General features: G+C 50.7%; 1 protein-coding gene across 1 annotated transcript in view; it reads left to right on the plus strand.

Moving 5' to 3' along the window:
- COL22A1 (collagen type XXII alpha 1 chain) overlaps positions 1–17,454 on the plus strand; it is a 249,321-nt gene that overhangs the window by 88,968 nt on the left and 142,899 nt on the right. Inside the window, exons 16-21 of the mRNA XM_023514966.1 lie at positions 2,247–2,300; positions 4,494–4,538; positions 6,556–6,600; positions 6,818–6,847; positions 7,080–7,133; positions 10,738–10,791. Of these exons, the coding sequence (XP_023370734.1) occupies positions 2,247–2,300; positions 4,494–4,538; positions 6,556–6,600; positions 6,818–6,847; positions 7,080–7,133; positions 10,738–10,791 (282 nt within the window). The remainder of the gene's footprint in view (positions 1–2,246; positions 2,301–4,493; positions 4,539–6,555; positions 6,601–6,817; positions 6,848–7,079; positions 7,134–10,737; positions 10,792–17,454) is intronic.

Consider the following 17,454-nt stretch of genomic DNA (forward strand, 5'->3'; position numbering starts at 1 on the left):
TCTCCCTGTCTCTATCTCTGGCTCTCTCTCCCTATCTTCCCCAAAGCTCACTTCTTGCCCTCTTCTGTCTTCTATCCTCTCACCCCCTGCTGACAGCACCCACCTGTCACCCTCCAGTCTTGCCCCTCCTGGACCCCGTCTCTATGAGCTGACTGGCTATGTGGACAGCTGACCTCATGTCCAGCTAGATCCTTCCTGTGTACCTTCAGCTGCCCTGAAGTGCAGCTGGGGGAGATCTTGGCTCCAGGCTCCACTCATCTTGGTCTGTACAGAAGCCATGAATGGGGATGTGGGTGCAGGCAGAGCCCTCGGCTTCAGGGTAGAGCTGGGAGCACAGTTGGATTGTAACCCCCAACCTGGTTTTTGAGCCCTGTGCACATGCCAGTGTGAAATTTAGAAGGGCAGTGGGCTACTGCAGACAAGGTGCACCCTGAGGCCATCCATGTCCTCACCTGTCAGTTGGAGGGTTAGACTCTGTGGTCCTGAGATCTGGACCAACTCAACCACTCTGGGACCCTAGAGGGAGCCCAGCCCTCTCCACCAGGGGCTCTGCCCAGCCCCTGTGGGGCAGTGGAAATGGATCTAGGGTAAGGAGGGCCATTTGGGCTGGTGCTGGTACACCCAGCTAGGGTTAAATGGATTCACATCCCTGGCCTGTCTTCTCATCCGTTGTTGACCCTTGGGCCCACCAACATCACAGACTTTGGAGGGGAAGACATGGTCACAGATGTGGAATCGCTTGGCAGAGACACAGAGCAGAGGTCGCTGACCTCACCCAGACTCCAAATCTCATTTCGTGAGAGGTCACAGAGTTAATGTATGACAGTGTTTCAAAACAGAACTGTGCGCATCAGTGCCCCAGGATTTGTAAACAATTTCTGGAAGATGGAAAACATGATGAACTTTATATGGATGCCAGATGGGGGGACAGCTATAAACCAGGCTGCAGAGCTGGGAGAGGTGCTGGGACAGCCCCAAGTCCATCAGGCTGCAACTTTGGGAAGTGGGCCCTGGGCAGCTGCTGGCGACCTGGAGGTCCCCGCGCCCTGTTGGGCTGGGTGGTGGGAGGATCAGTTTGTCCCTAGATGAGGAGGGGGAAACAGTCACCAGCCCTCTCTAGAAGGGATAGGCACAGCCACACCGAGAGCTGTTGCACTCCTGGTGGAGGCTCACCCCGCAGCCCTGCCTCTCCCGGTGGTGGGCTGCAGCGGGCAGAGTGGACATGAGCAGGCAGCCACCCAAGGCACACACTGAGCTCAGCAGAGGTGAGTGGGGGAAACTCGTCTTCAGCCACTTGACGAGAAATGATATCCTGAGAGGCACTGATGTTAGAAAGAAAAAAAGAAAGAACAACTTGGGAAATAAAGTTATAGAGAAATTAAATTTCAAAATAATTTTTATGTGCACTCTTCTGGTCATTCAATAAATGTCACCTGGGGTCAATCTGGGAGGCACTGGGCTGGGCCCTGAGGACACAGGACGGGGAATGAGCACACCTCATGACCTCACGTGAGTGAGAAGGATGGCAGGCAGCCATCAGAGTGCACAGACACTGCGTTAACCACAGAGAGGGAACACGGGGGTATCAGTGGGCAGCTGAGAGGACGCTGGGCTCCTCCCTGTCGCAGCAGTGTTGAGGTGTGCCATCTCATCACTCAACCATAGCATCTTTTGAAGAGGGGCTGTTCTAGTAAACAGAGTGTCTCAGAGATGTGACTGACACACCCAGATCCCACAGCTAGTGAGCAACTGGGCCTGGTTCACCCAAGTGTAAGCCGGTGGATATGCTGGCGATGGTCGCTGTGGACCAGCAACACATTCTCATGTCTGTTCCAGGCTCTGGGAACACACTGAATGTTCACACATCTCTACTGAGTAGATGAAGGAGACACAAAATAGAGCTGCGATGTTGTAAACTTCCTTACGAACCTCACTCAGACATTACTCTGTCTGACCCCCATGGAGACCCACGAGATGAAGGCGCAGTGTGGCTCATGGAAGCCGGTGGCTATCCTTGGTCACAGATTTGAAAAATGAAAAGCAGAGGTCGGATTGGGGGGTTTGACCTTTGACCCACGTTCCTTGGCCCGCAGCATCGTCCACCATAAGGGCTGTGTGTGTGACCGGACTCCTGCATTCGGAGCCGCCCTCCCTTTCCGTGACGGTGACCGTGGTGACATGCAGCTGGCTCCCCCCTGGGGGTCACTTCCTCCTCCTTCATCTCTTCATTCTCCTTCTTCTGTCAGGGGGAGCGAGGCCTGGATGGATTCCCCGGGAAGCCTGGGCAGACAGGAGAGCAGGTAGGTGGGCTGGACCCGGCACAGACGCTGTCGGCCTCAGCACCTGGGCTGCTTCTTGCTCCACTGGAGGCTCCGGGGGCTCAGTGACCAGACCCTGGGGTGTGCAGCCGCACCCTCACCCCGCCCAGGCCAAGGGTCCTGGGGCCACACTTTTCAATTCATTTCACATCCAAAATATGATAAGCCGCCATCAACGTAGAGGCTGGGGATGATGTGTGCACGTTGTCCGCAGAGTAAAAGAGTAGGGATGACCCCAGTGTTCACTAATAAGGAGCAAAGGGAATAATCAGGATGCTTTGAATTGGGCGGTGATGTGAAGCTGTGGAATTCATGGAGAAAGTCTCAGCAGGCTGGTCGGGGCCGTCCGTACATCACTTTGTCAAGTGGGAGGTGAAGTGTGTGCATGAGTTATAGAGACACGGGCCCTCTCTGGAAGGGTAAAGAAGAAGCCAGCCTCCATGCTAGGCTTCCCGTGGAAGGCGTTTTTGGTCGCTGGTGGATTTGACACACTTACATTTTTTTTTTTTTTGAGATAGAACCTCAAACTGTCCCCCTGGGTAGAGTGCTGTGGCATCACAGCTCACAGCAACCTCCAACTGCTGGGCTCAAGCAAGTCTCCTGCCTCCGCCTCCCAAGTAGCTGAGACCACAGCCGCCCACCACAATGCCTGGCTATTTTTTTGGTTGCAGCCATCATTATTGTTTGGCAGGCCCAGGCTGGATTTGAACCTTCCACCTTAGGTGTATGTGGCTGGCGCCTTAGCCACTTGAGCCATAGGCGCTGAGCCGACACACTTAAATTTTGAGCCACATTGATGTATGATCTAATCCAAAAGCAACTAAATTTAAATATTTAAAGGGTTAAAAATGAAAATAAAGGAAACCTAAAATCCTATATCCATATTAAAGACAATTAGGAAAGCACAATTAGGAAAGTAATTTAACAGATCAGTGAATAAATATAAATATTGTCATAGGTAAAATAAAGTGTATAAATTAATTGTATCAATATAAATTAATAATAATGGATTTATTGAGTTAAAGTATTAAGTCTAGTTATTAGTTGATATTAATATAAGCCAATTATATTAACTCATTTAAATATTAATATAAGCTAAGTCGATAGCTAATCCCATCTGCCAGGAATGATGCCTGGATTTCTATCTCTTGTCATTTAACACATTGGAATGTTACTTTTTTGTATCTTGCCTTTTCTTCCTCAACATCATATCATACACACGTCACCTTTTTCTTAACTATTCACCAAAGATGTGACTCAAGTGATCTGTGTTCTATGGTGTGACTGCACCACAGTGAATTAATATGTTGTCCCTGTGTGGGGAGGCTCTGGGCAGCAGAAATACCCACCTGGTGATGTCCAGGAGGGGAGGGGAGCTCTTCCCAGGAGAGCGTCACAGTGTTACCAGGGGGTCTGCCATGAGGGTCTGCCATTGTGGGCGCCTCGGGCTGTCAGGTCTTTGCTGTTTTGAGTACAGGGTGCTTGTGTGTCCATCATGAACATATCTATGTGTGGGTGTTCAGGATGAATTGTACAAACAATCGCTCTGTTGATGGGGTGCAGCTGGCCTGCAGAGCCCCGAGCCCCTGTGCAGAGGCTCTGGTGGGGGTCCCGGAGGCTCTGGTGGGGGTCCCAGAACCCCCCAGCATCCTGCTCCTGAAAGAGTTCAGGATTCTCAGCTCCCTCTTGGACGCTCTTGGACGGCTTCCATACAGGACATTGGTGAGCAGGAGGGACATGTCCTTGGTGTCCCCTGTGCCAGCTTTGGGGGGTCTTGGCTTATCTGTGGCAGAATCCAGGCAGCCCCTTCCCTCTTCCCAGTGCTCAGCACCCCAGGGGCCTCCAGGGCTCCATGAAGCTGCCTTCTGCATGCCCTGGGTCCAGGCAGGTGTCAGGTATCCACTGCTCTGTCTCCCTCAGCCCTCACATCCCTGAGGAAAGAGACCTTTGCTTCTCCTGAATGCATCACACATGATGGAAACCCAGCAAGGTTCCAACGGGGGAAAATGGAGATGTGGAGCTTAGCTTAGCTGAGGAAGAACTTCTGAGCTGAGAGCACAGTCCAACAGTCTGAGCTCTGAAGGCCCTGCAGGTGCCCTCTGACCTCCTCCTCCTCCAGCCCGCTACTGTGTCCCCAATGCCTGTCCTAACCCACCTTTCCCTTCTTTCCTACAGGGAAGGCCTGGCCCTCCTGGCACTGCAGGGCCCCAGGGACAGAAGGCAAGTACCACACAGGGCTGCACACAGCTCTGGACTCTGGACAGGTGCAGGACTGTCCACCTGAACAGGCAGAGGGGTCCAGGCTGCAGTTCTGGGAACAACGTCTGCTCAAAGTGTAGAGAGTTGGGTGTCAGGAGCTCAGACATTTCTGTTTATCATATTTAATTTTTTTCTACCTCTAGGGATAAAAATTCATTAAAAAGCAAAAAGAATTCCTATTCTATAATATTCAGATATATTAAAATCTTACACTACTTAAAATGCTTTTAAGACTAAGGAAGGCTATGAATAAATACAAAAAATAATCTCATGAAAACTCTTTGTTCTCTTCTTCCTCCTTTTCTTCTCTTGCCTGTAACGTTTTACAGATTCTTTTTATCAGACTATGAGTCTAGGTATTTAATAAACAGAAGCTGTATTTTGTCCTACTGGTCATCCATTTAGAACATCTTCCAACAAGACTTAACTGCTTAGAATTTCTTAGAATATCTCCATGGAAATAACTGCATGTAAAATTCTTTGCAAATTGTGAAGCACTTATGAAGATGCTCATGGGAATAAGGGCCTTCCTCAGGGTGCAGGGGACGGGGGGAGCAAGAGAAGGTGTGATGTTTATTGCGGATTGCAGGGGAGGGAGAGGAGACCAGCCTGTGTCTGAGTGCAAGAGGGTGACACTCTTCCAGGTCTGTAGACAGGCCCGCGGGAAGGAGCCCCGCAGAGATGGGTGAGACCCCAGCAGCATCACTTCCGCTTGGCACAGCTCGCTGTGGGGTTTAGGTGAAGGTCAGTGTCTGATTCAGACTAGTTCCCAGCATATGCTCAAAACAAAAAAAAAAGGCTGCTCTGCCTCTTTGTAGAAGCAGATGGGGCACATATTCTAAATAAATAAATGGTCCAGGTCAACGCAACCTCAGCGTAGGAAAGCAGACTGGAGAATGCGCTGTCCTCCGGGCTCGCTCACTGTCACTCGGGCTGCAGTCCTAGCTGAGCTAATTACATTCCCGCTCCTTCTAAGTATTTTTAGAATCGAGATGTACATTGTTATATTATCCAGGTGTCAGGATTTTAATATATTCCTGTGGTTGCTTGAAAGGGGCTGCTAAATCCAAAAATAGGTAGTTTTTTCCAAGTCACCTGGGGGGAAAGATCTTGACGTTTGGATCTAGGGGATGAGTCTGTCTCCTGCTGCCATCCTTCCTTGCACTCGCGTGTGTGTGTGCATGTGTATGTGTGTGTGCCGGTGTGTGCACGCCTTACAAATTCCAGCCTTCCACCTCTTTTATAGATCTACTTTTGCCTCTTGCATTTGGGAAACTGCCGAGTCATCACTGGGTCTGCTGAACACAGGAGGAAGGGGAGGGCAAGGCCAAAGGTTGAGACATGATGTGGGGGTTTTCTTTGGAATTATTAAGAAACCCAGTGAGGCTCAGGTGATGTGATGCCTCTCATCTCATCCCGAGATAGCATCACTGAGACAGATCTTAGATGTTACACAATTTGAGAGAGTCATTGATGCCACAGAGATGATTTTTGAAACTCTTGCTGCAATTGAGAGATGTCCCCTCAAAGGAGGGTCTCTTGTCCAAGGCCCTGCAGTGGATTTGATCCCAGACCCTGGCCAAAGGTTTATCATTTGCGTATCCTTCTGTCTATCCAATGATATGCATATTTGATGATCAGGAAGGCATTTTTTTATGCCATAGTAAGCATTTTAATGGATTGCCTCCGTGGTCGTATTAGTCACCCATGCTGCATAACAAATCATTCCAATACTTCACCAGTCCGATCTCAGCTCTGGAAGGGAGGTGCACAAATGGGAAAATATGTGTGAGTTTGATTCAGAGATAAGAGTCAGACACCAAAACTTTGAGAACATTACGGGAGGGATGACCCTAGGCATGCCAATGACAGGTGTAATGGAGCACACAGAGGAGGACCTGGTTCCCTGGGAGGCGGTGGGCAGCAGAGGACAGTGGCACTGAGTTACCATGTTGAAATGTTCGTTATTTCTGTGCAGGGTGATGTGGGACCAGTTGGACCTCCTGGAGTACCGGGTTCTGTGGTGAGTCACCAGCAGTTAGGACCCCAGACTACTGTGCTAATAGGAGGGGGCTGTGAGGGAGTCCATACCGCTAAGGACAGGGCTGGACTCTTGTAATGACATAACTTGGATAGAAGGCCACCTTGCAGCATGTTGTGTGAACTCTCCTAACATCTGGCAGAGGTTGACCACTGTCGGGAAATGCCTACACCTTTGCTAATGCCTATTTTTCTCTCAGGTGCAGAGAGAAGGCCTGAAGGGAGAGCAGGTAAGAGCAGTGCAGGTCCCCCCAGTATAGGGACTGGGGGTACAGCAGAATGGAGGCTGAGCTCAGAGGGACCCTCAGAGAGGCTTTCGGGTGGGCTTTCTGCCAGGCGTGCAAATGCCCACACCCACACCACCGAGTCCTGTTGGGAATTCAGGGAAGGACCATGGGTGGCCTTGGCCTTGGTCATATGTTGGGGACTCACAGCTAACATGTTCCTGGTTTGTGTCACCAGGGAGCTCCGGGACCCAGAGGTCACCAGGGCCCACCTGGGCCTCCAGGAGCTCCGGTAAGCCATCCCTCCCCAGTCCAGGGCTTGCTCGGGACACCTCTGGGTCTGGACAGTAATATTCATTCCCATCGCTGAGCACTGTGTTACCTCAGATGCCTTCACGTCACCTGGAGCCCGGGCTGCACAGGGGCCATTACGGGTTTCCAGGTGTTCAGTCTGGTGTTTTCGTTTCCTTTCAGATAAAGCAGAATAGAAAACATTGAGCCCTTAAATACCAATTGAATCACTTCCAAGGAACGTTTACTTTCCCAGATTCTGATTGACTTTGACTTTGCAGTGGTTCAGAACACTTCAGCCCTGGGTTTCTGCCTCTGTTAGGAATTTAATGGTGTGTAAATAACCATTTGGAAAGAGGCCATCCCAGGAGCCCTGTGATCATTTTGTGACATGAGTTCACGATTGAGAATGGAGTAAGCTCCATGGGGGCCATGCATTCACCTGGCTTCTCCTGGCCGCTCTGTGGGGGCCGTGCATTCACCTGGCTTCTCCTGGCCTTGTGATGTTGCTTCTCTCAAGTTAATAGACTTTATTAAAGGGAATAAAAGAACTCTATTAGTGAATATCCATATAGAAGATGCCTATTAAGCTGTCGAGCCCCACTCCTTATTAGGATAGATATATATAGTTTTGCTGGGGTAAAACTGGAAGAAAGTTAGAAGAGACTTAATTTCATTATAATTTGAACAGTTTTATATCAAATATTTTGGATCAGAAAAGCCACCTTGTCTCTTTATAACAATTCCATGGCTCAGTTTCTAGAGCTGTCCACTGTTAAGGGGTTTAAAGAGATAATGAAGGTCATGTGATGCTCTGTGCATGGTCCGTTATTGGCAAGTATTGAATGTTTGTACTACATTATGTTTTCTTATGAAAATATACACATATTAAGTCTGCAAGGGTGAAGCTGTTGCTCTTCATCTTTTATCAGTGCAGATCTGGTTGCCATGAAACATTGAGTGGCTTGCACCAGGTCACACAGCTCCTGAGAAGCAAAACCTGACAGTCAGGTCTGCTGACTGTGTAGCCCACACCATTTTCCTCACTGAGTGCACAATGCAGGGATCCTCCCCCTGAGATGCAAAACAGAGGAAAGACTGTGCTTCATGACGCCCACCAAGAAATAAGGAGCTCCAGCTGCTGACCCCTGTGTACTCGGAGGCAGCCCTCTTGGCCCCTTCTGGGTTGGGCATGTGTGGGAAGACCTCACCTTTTATGCAGATTTTGTTATGATAAATGAAGGAGGGAGAGAAGGAAGAAACCACCAACCTTTGTGACCACCTGCTTTATATTAAGCAAAATGTTAAGGCCGAAGATAATAGAGATGGAATAGAGCATGTAGCAATCTCAGAATCTAACAAAGAAGCATGCAAAGGGGGAATGACTGCAATGTCCAGCTGATGAGTGGGAATTCCCGGCCTGTATCCCTTCCAGGGTCTTTATGCAGGGCTCAGGGAGAGTCTGGGACCTCCCTCTACCTAAGCAGTTAAACACCATGACTCTCCTGCCTAACAGAGCTGTCCGTGGTTCTGCCAGTGTCCTTTGGGTTGGGCACTCCTGATGGACTTGGATTTAGTATGGTGTATGGTGTATGGTGTTGGCCTTAAGATTCCCTTGGGCATATTTCCAAAAGCAAGCAGCCTAGCTAATGGCTTGTTACAAGGGAAATAATAATGAGATATCTAAGACTGTAAGATTCTCAATCCTGACCAGGTTCCTGTCTCTCAATCCACAGGATGGGGAACTTAGTCTAGGCTTGTAGCAGGACAGCCCCACCACAGGGATGCAAGAGGGGCCTGAAGGTGGAGACTGACTGTGCTTTGAGCTTAGAGACGGGGCTGTGGAAGTTGCTGGGATTAGCGGACAGAGCATCTGGATTCATGTCCCAATTTTTTCAAGCAATTTTGAGCTTTTGGTGACATTGCTTAATCTCTCCGATGGTCATTTGATTCATCCCCAAGTTGGAAATTGTCATTGTCATCATTGTCATGTCCTGTGTGAACCTGCTATGGAGTTTAAATGCTCTAAACTCTGCAGCTTTGCTCTGTGAAGCTTATTAAGCCCAGCCCTGATACTGACTGTCATTTCCATCTTCTTCTGAGCCCCAGAAGTGTTCTGGAATCTTCTGCAGGGGAGTTGCTCCTTACATATTCATTGGATTGAATTGAATTGAGAAGTTGGCTTCGGTGACTTCTGTCAAGAATGGAAAATTTTGAGTTTCTGTTCAGCAGTCCCTGGGAGAGAAAAATATATCTCATTCTCTAAATGGAAATAACATACAGCACTCTGCATCCAAATGCTGGCATTGTTCATCCTGTCCCAAGGATGAAACAGCCTCTGGTGGTTTCACCGGTGTCCAGTGGAGCCACTGAAGGGCAAGCTGGGCAGAGCAAGGCCAGGTGTTTCTTGATACTTAAAGAAGACTCATGCCTGCAGGGGCTTCTCTCACTGTGTATCCTGAGCTCCAGAGACTGACCTGCGAGGGAGGGAGGGAGGGAGGGAGGCCACACCTCATCACTGCAGTTTGTGCATCCATCTCTTCATTACATGGCATTATTAAGAGAAATGGCCTTGAACCTAAGTGTAACTTCGTCACTTAAAGTTATGAAGAATTTGGCAATAGTAGTGATTAGTATGATACTATTTATTGAAGATGAGGAAACAGAAGGGCAGGGATTTAAGAGATTTAAAGAAGATAATTTCAATTAAGCACGGGGCATTGGTACAGAGAGAGGTCATGCTGACCTAAGTTAGATTGTGCCTCCCTACCCCCTGCCTTGCATCGGCTCATGACCTGGGATGAGTCGATTGGCATTGCTGGACTTTAGTTTCCTCTTCTCTGCCAGGGGATCACACACCAAAAGCCACTTACAGGTGGCCACAGAGCTGTAGCCAGAGTTGAGGGTTTCAGTTTCCACCCACGTTCCAGGCTTCATTCTGGTAGAGGTCAGGTGCTGTCCAGTGCCTGGTCAAAGCTTTGGTATCGATTCTTCCTGGGGTCCTCAAAGCTGCTCGGGACATGGTGTGTGACCCCATGGCAGAGAGGAGGTAACTCAAGGACACCAACATCAAGTGGCTTGTCCCAGGTCATGAGCAGATACGAGGCAGGGTGAGGGGGACACAATTTCATTTAGGTCAGCATGACCCCTCCCTGCACTGAAGCCACTTGTTTAATTGAAATGGAGCTTTGCTGGGAGATTTCATTTATCTGTCTAGACTATCACTGTTTCCTGAGAGTCGGATAACCCACGTCTGTACCAACAGAGGAAAGGACACTGGGCTTAGAATTAGAGACACTGGATTCTGGACAGTTCTCTCTAGGTGCCTTCCACAAACTATAACAAGCTCTCTGGTCCTTACTGTACTCATGTATAAAGTGTGACCAATGTCACCCTAATCAGATCAGATAGGCGTACATGTTTTAAGGTGTTACAGATTGGAGGGATGCCATTCCCTCCCGATCTCCCAGTTAACCTACGGGAATAGGGTGGGGTTGCTCTGTCCGATGAGAGTGAGACGTGAAAACATGACCTGTGCTGTTGGATGCTGCAGTAACCATTCTTTCTCTCTCCCCCCTCTCTTTCCCCTTCTCTTCTTCCTAAAGGGTCTCATGGGCCCAGAAGGCAGAGATGGACCTCCTGGTTTGCAAGGTCTCCGAGTAAGTAAACTGTCTTTTCCTCCTGAGGCCTTAACTCATCCCCATGGGTCCCATTTTATAAGGTCATACAAAGAAGATGATGCCAAATTTAGGGCTTGGAATGGATATTGTGAGTAGAGCAAAGGGTTGGATTCAGTTCATCAAAGGTGGCTGAACCACTGTCTTGAGTTGGGCCATGGGACACAGACACAGGTGTGTTGTCTATTTGGAGTTGCAGACATAGTGACAGGACACCAGGTGATCAGAGCCCTGGAGGAGGGGTGCCAACAGGTGATCAGAGCCTCGGAGAAGGGGGTACTGACAGGTGATCTGAGCCCCAGAGGAGGGGTACTGACAGGTGATCAGAACCTCAGAGGAGGGGTGCCGACAGGTGATCAGAACCTCAGAGGAGGGGTACCAACAGGTGATCAGAACCTCAGAGGAGGGGTACCGACAGGTGATCAGAACCTCAGAGGAGGGGTGCCGACAGGTGATCAGAGCCCCAGAGGAGGGCTACCGGCAGGTGATCAGAGCCCCGAGGAGACCTGAGGGAACACAAGGAAGGAGCATGTGACCCAGTCCAGGGGCAGCTAAGGCTTCTTGAAGGAAGTGACATTTGAATCAAGTCTCAAGACAGGAGTGAGAGAAAACTGAGGTGAAAGTACAAATATCTGCAGGTCGGTGTCCACACTGTTTTGAATGTCATAATACCTCATAATGTTCCATTTAAGGTCATTTAATTTGCCAACTTTCTTATTAACGAGATTGGGCACACCTTTGCGTACAGTTCTCAGTGTGTGCAGCTCCTGAGCAGCTCCTGACGTGATGCCACTTGCTGCAACAAGGGAAGGTGGAATCAACCCTGGGCAGAGTGAGCGCTGGTGTGTCCCAGCTCCGTGGGGCCTCTCAGGAGTCACACCCAGGACTGCCTGTCTCTGGAGCATGATGTCTCTTCTCCTTTCTCTCCTTCCATGTGTCGGTCTGCCCTCAAAGCTCGTGTGAGGTTCTTAGGGAGTACAGGGACTCTGGGAAATGTGTTGGAATCTCCATTATGGTCTCAATCACCAGGAGGCTCCCAGTGGACTAAGGGACTCAACGAGTGTAAACAGATGACCCAGATGCCTCAGTGGAGACTGACCCACCTCAGTGGGACCTGGGATGTTTAGAGGAGGAAGGGAGCTCACCCAAGGGCAACTGGAGACTAGGACACCCCAGGGCGCAGGCCGGATCCAAGGTGGCTTTGCAGGAGTGAGCCAACGAGAGCCCCGGGGGCATCATCAGAGCCGGTCCTGCCTCTGCACCTGGCTGTGCCCACCGGCTAGAGCAGGGCCTCTTCCCAGCCTCCAAGTGCCGCAGTGTGATTAGGGGGCTGTGGACACACAGCTTCTCGTTCACGCTCTGCCAGCGTTCTGCAACACTCACACAATCCCTCCTCTTCCTCTGCTCTTTCTCTTGTTCTTTCCCATCTTTGCCAATTTTCTTTTACTTGCCCCTCTCACATTCTGCCCCTTCTTTCCCCCCCTTTCCTTCCTTCTATAAATGCATTCCTTCCACAGTTATTTCCTCTGCACCTACTGGGTGCTAAGCATGGCTCTGGCAAGTAAGTCATTCAGGGATAAGAAGGAAGGTCCTGCCCCGTGGTGTTGTATTGTGGGAGGCAGGGGAGGGGCAGGTAGCATTTGAGCAGCTGATGCAGGAGGGCCCACTGGGAAAGACACTCTTAATCCGGCTCTCAAGAGGCAGGGAGCTGGTGGGGCTGGGGCCTGGGCAAGAGCCCAGCAGGTAAAGGAGACCACCACAGCTCAGGCCCAGGGGCCGGCCCAGGCATGGGAGGGGGGCGGAGATCCCTGTGGCTGGAGCCAGCCCCAGGGCAGCAGGAGGAGATGAAGTGTCCATCAGGAGTGTGGCCATGGTGTGAGGACTTCAGCTTTTGTTCTGGGGGAAATGTAGAGCTATTGCAGGTTTTCAAAAATGTTTGATGATAAAAAATTCTTGTCACATACAATGGTAGAAAGAATAGTGAGATGAACCCCATGTCCTCAGTACCCGCTCAGCACTCATCAAGGCATTGAAAATGTGTCTGATTTACACCAATGCTGGCGTCCACCTGCCACTGGATTAGCTGAAAGCAATTCCCCCAAATCATCGCAGCATCTCATTTCTAAATATTTCAGTATGTTATGTCCAAAAGATAAGGAATTGTAAGAGAACAAAACCATAATACCATTATTCTGCCTGAATCTATAAACTACTTCTTGACGTTTCATCAAATATTCATTGAGCACTCAGCATTTCCCCGGCTCATAAATTCTGGGTTGTGGTCTGCTCTCTGTGGGGTGGGCATGCAGCACAGCAAGGCCCAGATTACATTCTAAACACGTGCGTTTGTCTTCTGTGCTGAGAACAGACAGACGACAGGAAGGAGGCCAGTGGGAGAGCTGGGAGTTTGGCAGGGTTTCTGAGCGCTTGTCTTGGTCCCCATCCTGGGCCAGGCAGCGGGAATATTGACAGAGACCCAAGTCATGACTCGAGTGGCCCAGCGTCTAGCAGAGGAGAGTGAACCGTGAGTTACAAGGCAGGTGATGACAGACTTTGGGACAGGGTGCTGTGAAGCACCTAGGACAGTCCCCAGCTTGTCCTGCCGCTTCTAGTGAATCAAGGGCAATGCCTGTGACCCAGTGGGTCTTTGGGGGCCCTGGTCTTCCTGTGGTCATCAGCAAGCCCCACTCAGGCTGTGCTGCATCCTGTGGGTGTCGCTGGCTCAGCCTGCCCAGAGGGGAATGTGCCCCACTGGGCTCAGCAGCAGCGCCTGCTCCATCATTCTCCAGGAAAACCCAAGACAGAATGACTTATTCCAAAAGTTATCTCTCTCCTTCCCTTGGCACGACCTGTCATTTCCTTCTCATCACTTCAATTGAAACATCACTCAGAGGAGGTCCTGACTGTCCCTGCTCACAGGCAGGCTGTGTAGAGGGAAGACACGGATGATGACAGCACACAGGGACCTGCAGATGGAGACGGGGGGCTGTGCTCGGGGTGGGCAGAGGGACAGGCCCTTTACTTTAGAGATTAGAGACAGGCAGACTAGATAATCCCTGGCAAGGTAAATACATTCATTTTGGACAAAGCTGCTATTTCCCCACAATGACCTGGTGGACGGGGGAACTGGAGCTAAATACACCCTGTGCCATCCTGCAGGGCCCATGGGGGGTGTCCCACTCAGCAGGCAGGAGGTGGAGGAGGAGAGCTGCATTTCACCTCCGAGGCTTTAATTTCATTCTGCTTGTCTGAGTGAGGCTGTGAGGAGGTTGATCAGGGAGCGCTGTCACCTAGCTGATGTTGAGAGGTGCTGTAGTTGCATCTGAATCTAGAATGTTCTGGCAGGAGAACCAACCTGGCTCAAAACCGCTGCAGTGCTGGGATCACCCCCATTGCCCCAAACCTTCAGGAATCTCGTTTGCAAAACTGTGTCGTGCCCTCACTCTCCACCTCAGGATGGAGGGTGGCCCTCTCACACCAGCCAAATTTAATTTTCTAGAATAATTACCTGACGTTTTTCTTATTGGAGAATTTGTTTAATTTTGTTTCTCCACTAGAATGTAAGGTAATGAGATCAAGGGCTTCCCCCGCCTTTATTCTTATATGTGCAGCCCCCAGCACAGTCCTTAGGCCTCTCAGACACAGAACACGCAGAGATGATGTGGTTACACACAGAACATGCGTCTGCACAGACGCTGTGTGGTTATGGTGAGAGGGAGCGGGTCACACGTGGGTGAGGCTCCTGGGCAGCAGACACAACTGTCCTGGGCGAGGCCAGCAGTGACCCAGAACTGGGTGTCTGGTCACCTGCGTTCTGAACATGGGGGAACTGTCTCATCTGGAGCAGGGAGTGTTGCAGGGCCCTTCTTATGCAGTCGCCTTGCTCCCTGGCAGGGAGGCCGGGCTGCAATAGCCTAGATGCCTGCTTTCCTTTGCTCTGGACAATAAAGGGGAAAACTGGTTAAAAAAAATGCTAGGTTGTGAGACATTTCAACTTCCTGTAAAATGTGGACTGTCCAAATCGTGGCATCATCCCGAAGAAGGCCTTCTTGAGGCTTGCAGTGAGAAAGTTTGTATTCACAGAGATGAAATGACCTTCCCAAGGTCACTCAGATTTTGCCATTGCTGCCCCTGAAAACCAGGTGTCAATCTCCATGGGTCCTTTGACCATTTCCTCATTGTCTCTGCCTTCTCGTCTCTTGTCATCAGATGAGAACTGTCACTTAGGACCCCTCCTCCACACGGTGGCCATGTCCCCCCAGCTGGGGTGTGTTCTCACTGTGGCAGCTGCCTTAAGAACATGTTTTTTAAAAATGTAATCTGTCTTCACGGCACAGAACTGAGGGTGGGCAGAGAGGCAGTGACGCTGACTGCACAGGCGTTCCCAGCAAGCACTGCTTCACTCAGCAACGATCTGCACTCCTGTTTCTCACGTGGTTCTCATGGGCGCCCTGTGAGGGGCGGCAGTTTGGTCCCACTAGTCCGCTAAGGAGGGACCTAAGGTGTAAAGATGTGACCGTAACTGAGTGTCACCCTGGTTGGGGGGGGGGCAGGAACTAGCACTGAGGGCTGCTGTCCCTGTCTGTGCATTGGTATGGTTGGTGTGTGTGCAAATGCGTGCGTGTGCATAGGTGTGTATCGCATGTGCACATGTGTGTGTGCATATGTGTATGTAAATATGTCCACATACACATCAGAGCTCTGAAGTGGCAGTTAGCTGTCCTTGCTGTGGTCGGCTTGTCCTTGCCATGGTCAACTTGCAGACACCTAGGGCCCTTACGGCTGACCATGCCTGTCCTGTGTGATACATGGCACACACTTCACTTTAATCTCTGGCTTTTCCTTGGAGCTGAGGGTCTCATTATGGCTGAAAGCTCTCAGTCCCAACAGCTCTGATTTCTAGTGGATTTCGAGAAAGAGTATGGGTAGTCTTTTTTCCATGGCAGCCTAGGTTGAATCTGTTCTGCTTTTTCGTTTTTAAAGCATTTTCCCCGCCCTGTTCTGCTCTGCCAGATGGTAATGGTGCTGTTTGGATCCCAGGCTGCTGTTTGACTCACTCCATGGCACAGAGCAAGGGTTAATGTCTGGACACCCTAGGTTGTCCCTGCACCCCTGGTCTCGGCTCTAACCAGCAGAAAATAATCGTGTTTGATATTCGGAGGCCTGAAAAACAGGTACTGAGCAAAAGACCACATGGCACCTGTTAGAATCAGTGGCACGAGCAATCCCTTTGTCTGTTACTGGCCTCTCAGATGTCCGTGCTAACTCTTCCTGGCTGGGGAAGAATTGATGTTCTGGCTGATGAAGAATTTATAGCTTCCCTCCTCTCCGTAGACATTCAGGCAACCTTGGAAATACCAGTTCCACTCAGCATCCTGGATTCAGAATGGCTTGAAAAATCTGCCCTCATGATAGATGACAAACACTTACCCAGATACTGTGCTGGGTCAGCACAGCTGAGATGTGAAAGGAGTGTCACGGGGAGAGACAGCGGCTTAGGCCAAGTCTTCAAGGCCAGGAGTCCTCAGGGGCATCTGGGGCTGAGCTAAGGAGTTCTTCTGGTCTCTTGCCTAGGGAATGGGGTGCGAACACTGGACACACAGTGAAAAGGCAGGGTGGGGACAGGGCTGGCCATCTGCACGTGAAACAGCTGAGGCGTTGCGTCTGTCTGTGAGAAACTGAAGGCCCTCTGACTCACGGAGACGGAGCTGCTCTCACCCTTTCAGAAGGACAGCCTGCTGGTACAGGTTGGCCGGGAGGGTCTGGAGGACGGAGACCAGGCCTGGGAGCAGGGTGGGCTCCTTTGTCTGTGGCTGCGGGCAGGCAGGCTTTGGGGGACACCAGGTGACTCAGGATGCGGGGACAGAGAAGGTGCTGATGTGGATCCTGGGGCCAGCTAGAGAGAGCCTGGCCTGGAGCTCCTCTGGGTGACACTCCTTCACGTGTGTCCGTGAAAGATCCCACCTCCCTAGGGGCCAGGCTGCCTGTGACACCACTGTGATCACAGACTTCTGGCACTTCTTTGTCCGGCCTCTTGCCACCTTCTCGGTGTTTCCCCCTCCTTTTCGGCCTTCCTTCTCGGGATGTCTGATTCTGTAGGTGTTTTCCTCTGAGTTTCTCTCTTGTCCACCACGTGTCTCCCACCGCCTCTGCGGTCGGCTCCTTCAGATCAATGATTTGACCTCCCTGACACGGGGGTGCCTCTTGCCCCGCCTCTCACAGACCCACACATCCCAGGCAGCGTAGCATAGCCTAAGGCACTTGGGAGGTTGAGGGTGGAGTCGTGGCAGAGATTGTTTCCTGTCTCAGCACATGTAAGTGCTCGTGGGATAGTGGAGGAAGGAAGAAAGAGAGGGGGAAGAAAGGAAGGGAGAGAGGAGGGCGGGAGGAGGCAGGGAAACAGGAAGGGAAGGAGAGGGAGATGGGGACTCATGGGAAAGTGGTGGTGTGAGCTCGGCACGAAGGTGAGGAAAAGGGCTTAGTTCTGTGAATGTGGGTCCAGGAACAGTGGGGACAAGAGTCACGAGTCACTAAGGCCAGAGGGTCACAGGTGCGCAAGGTAGGGAGAAGATGCTGTCAAGTCCCTGCAATGTCACAGACACATTCAGAATTAGTAATATTGTGTGGGACGTGTCCCTTCCCATC

This window comes from Otolemur garnettii, unplaced genomic scaffold (genome assembly GCF_000181295.1).
Source record: "Otolemur garnettii isolate 467f Iridium unplaced genomic scaffold, OtoGar3 scaffold00062, whole genome shotgun sequence".
Taxonomy (NCBI): Eukaryota; Metazoa; Chordata; class Mammalia; order Primates; family Galagidae; genus Otolemur; species Otolemur garnettii.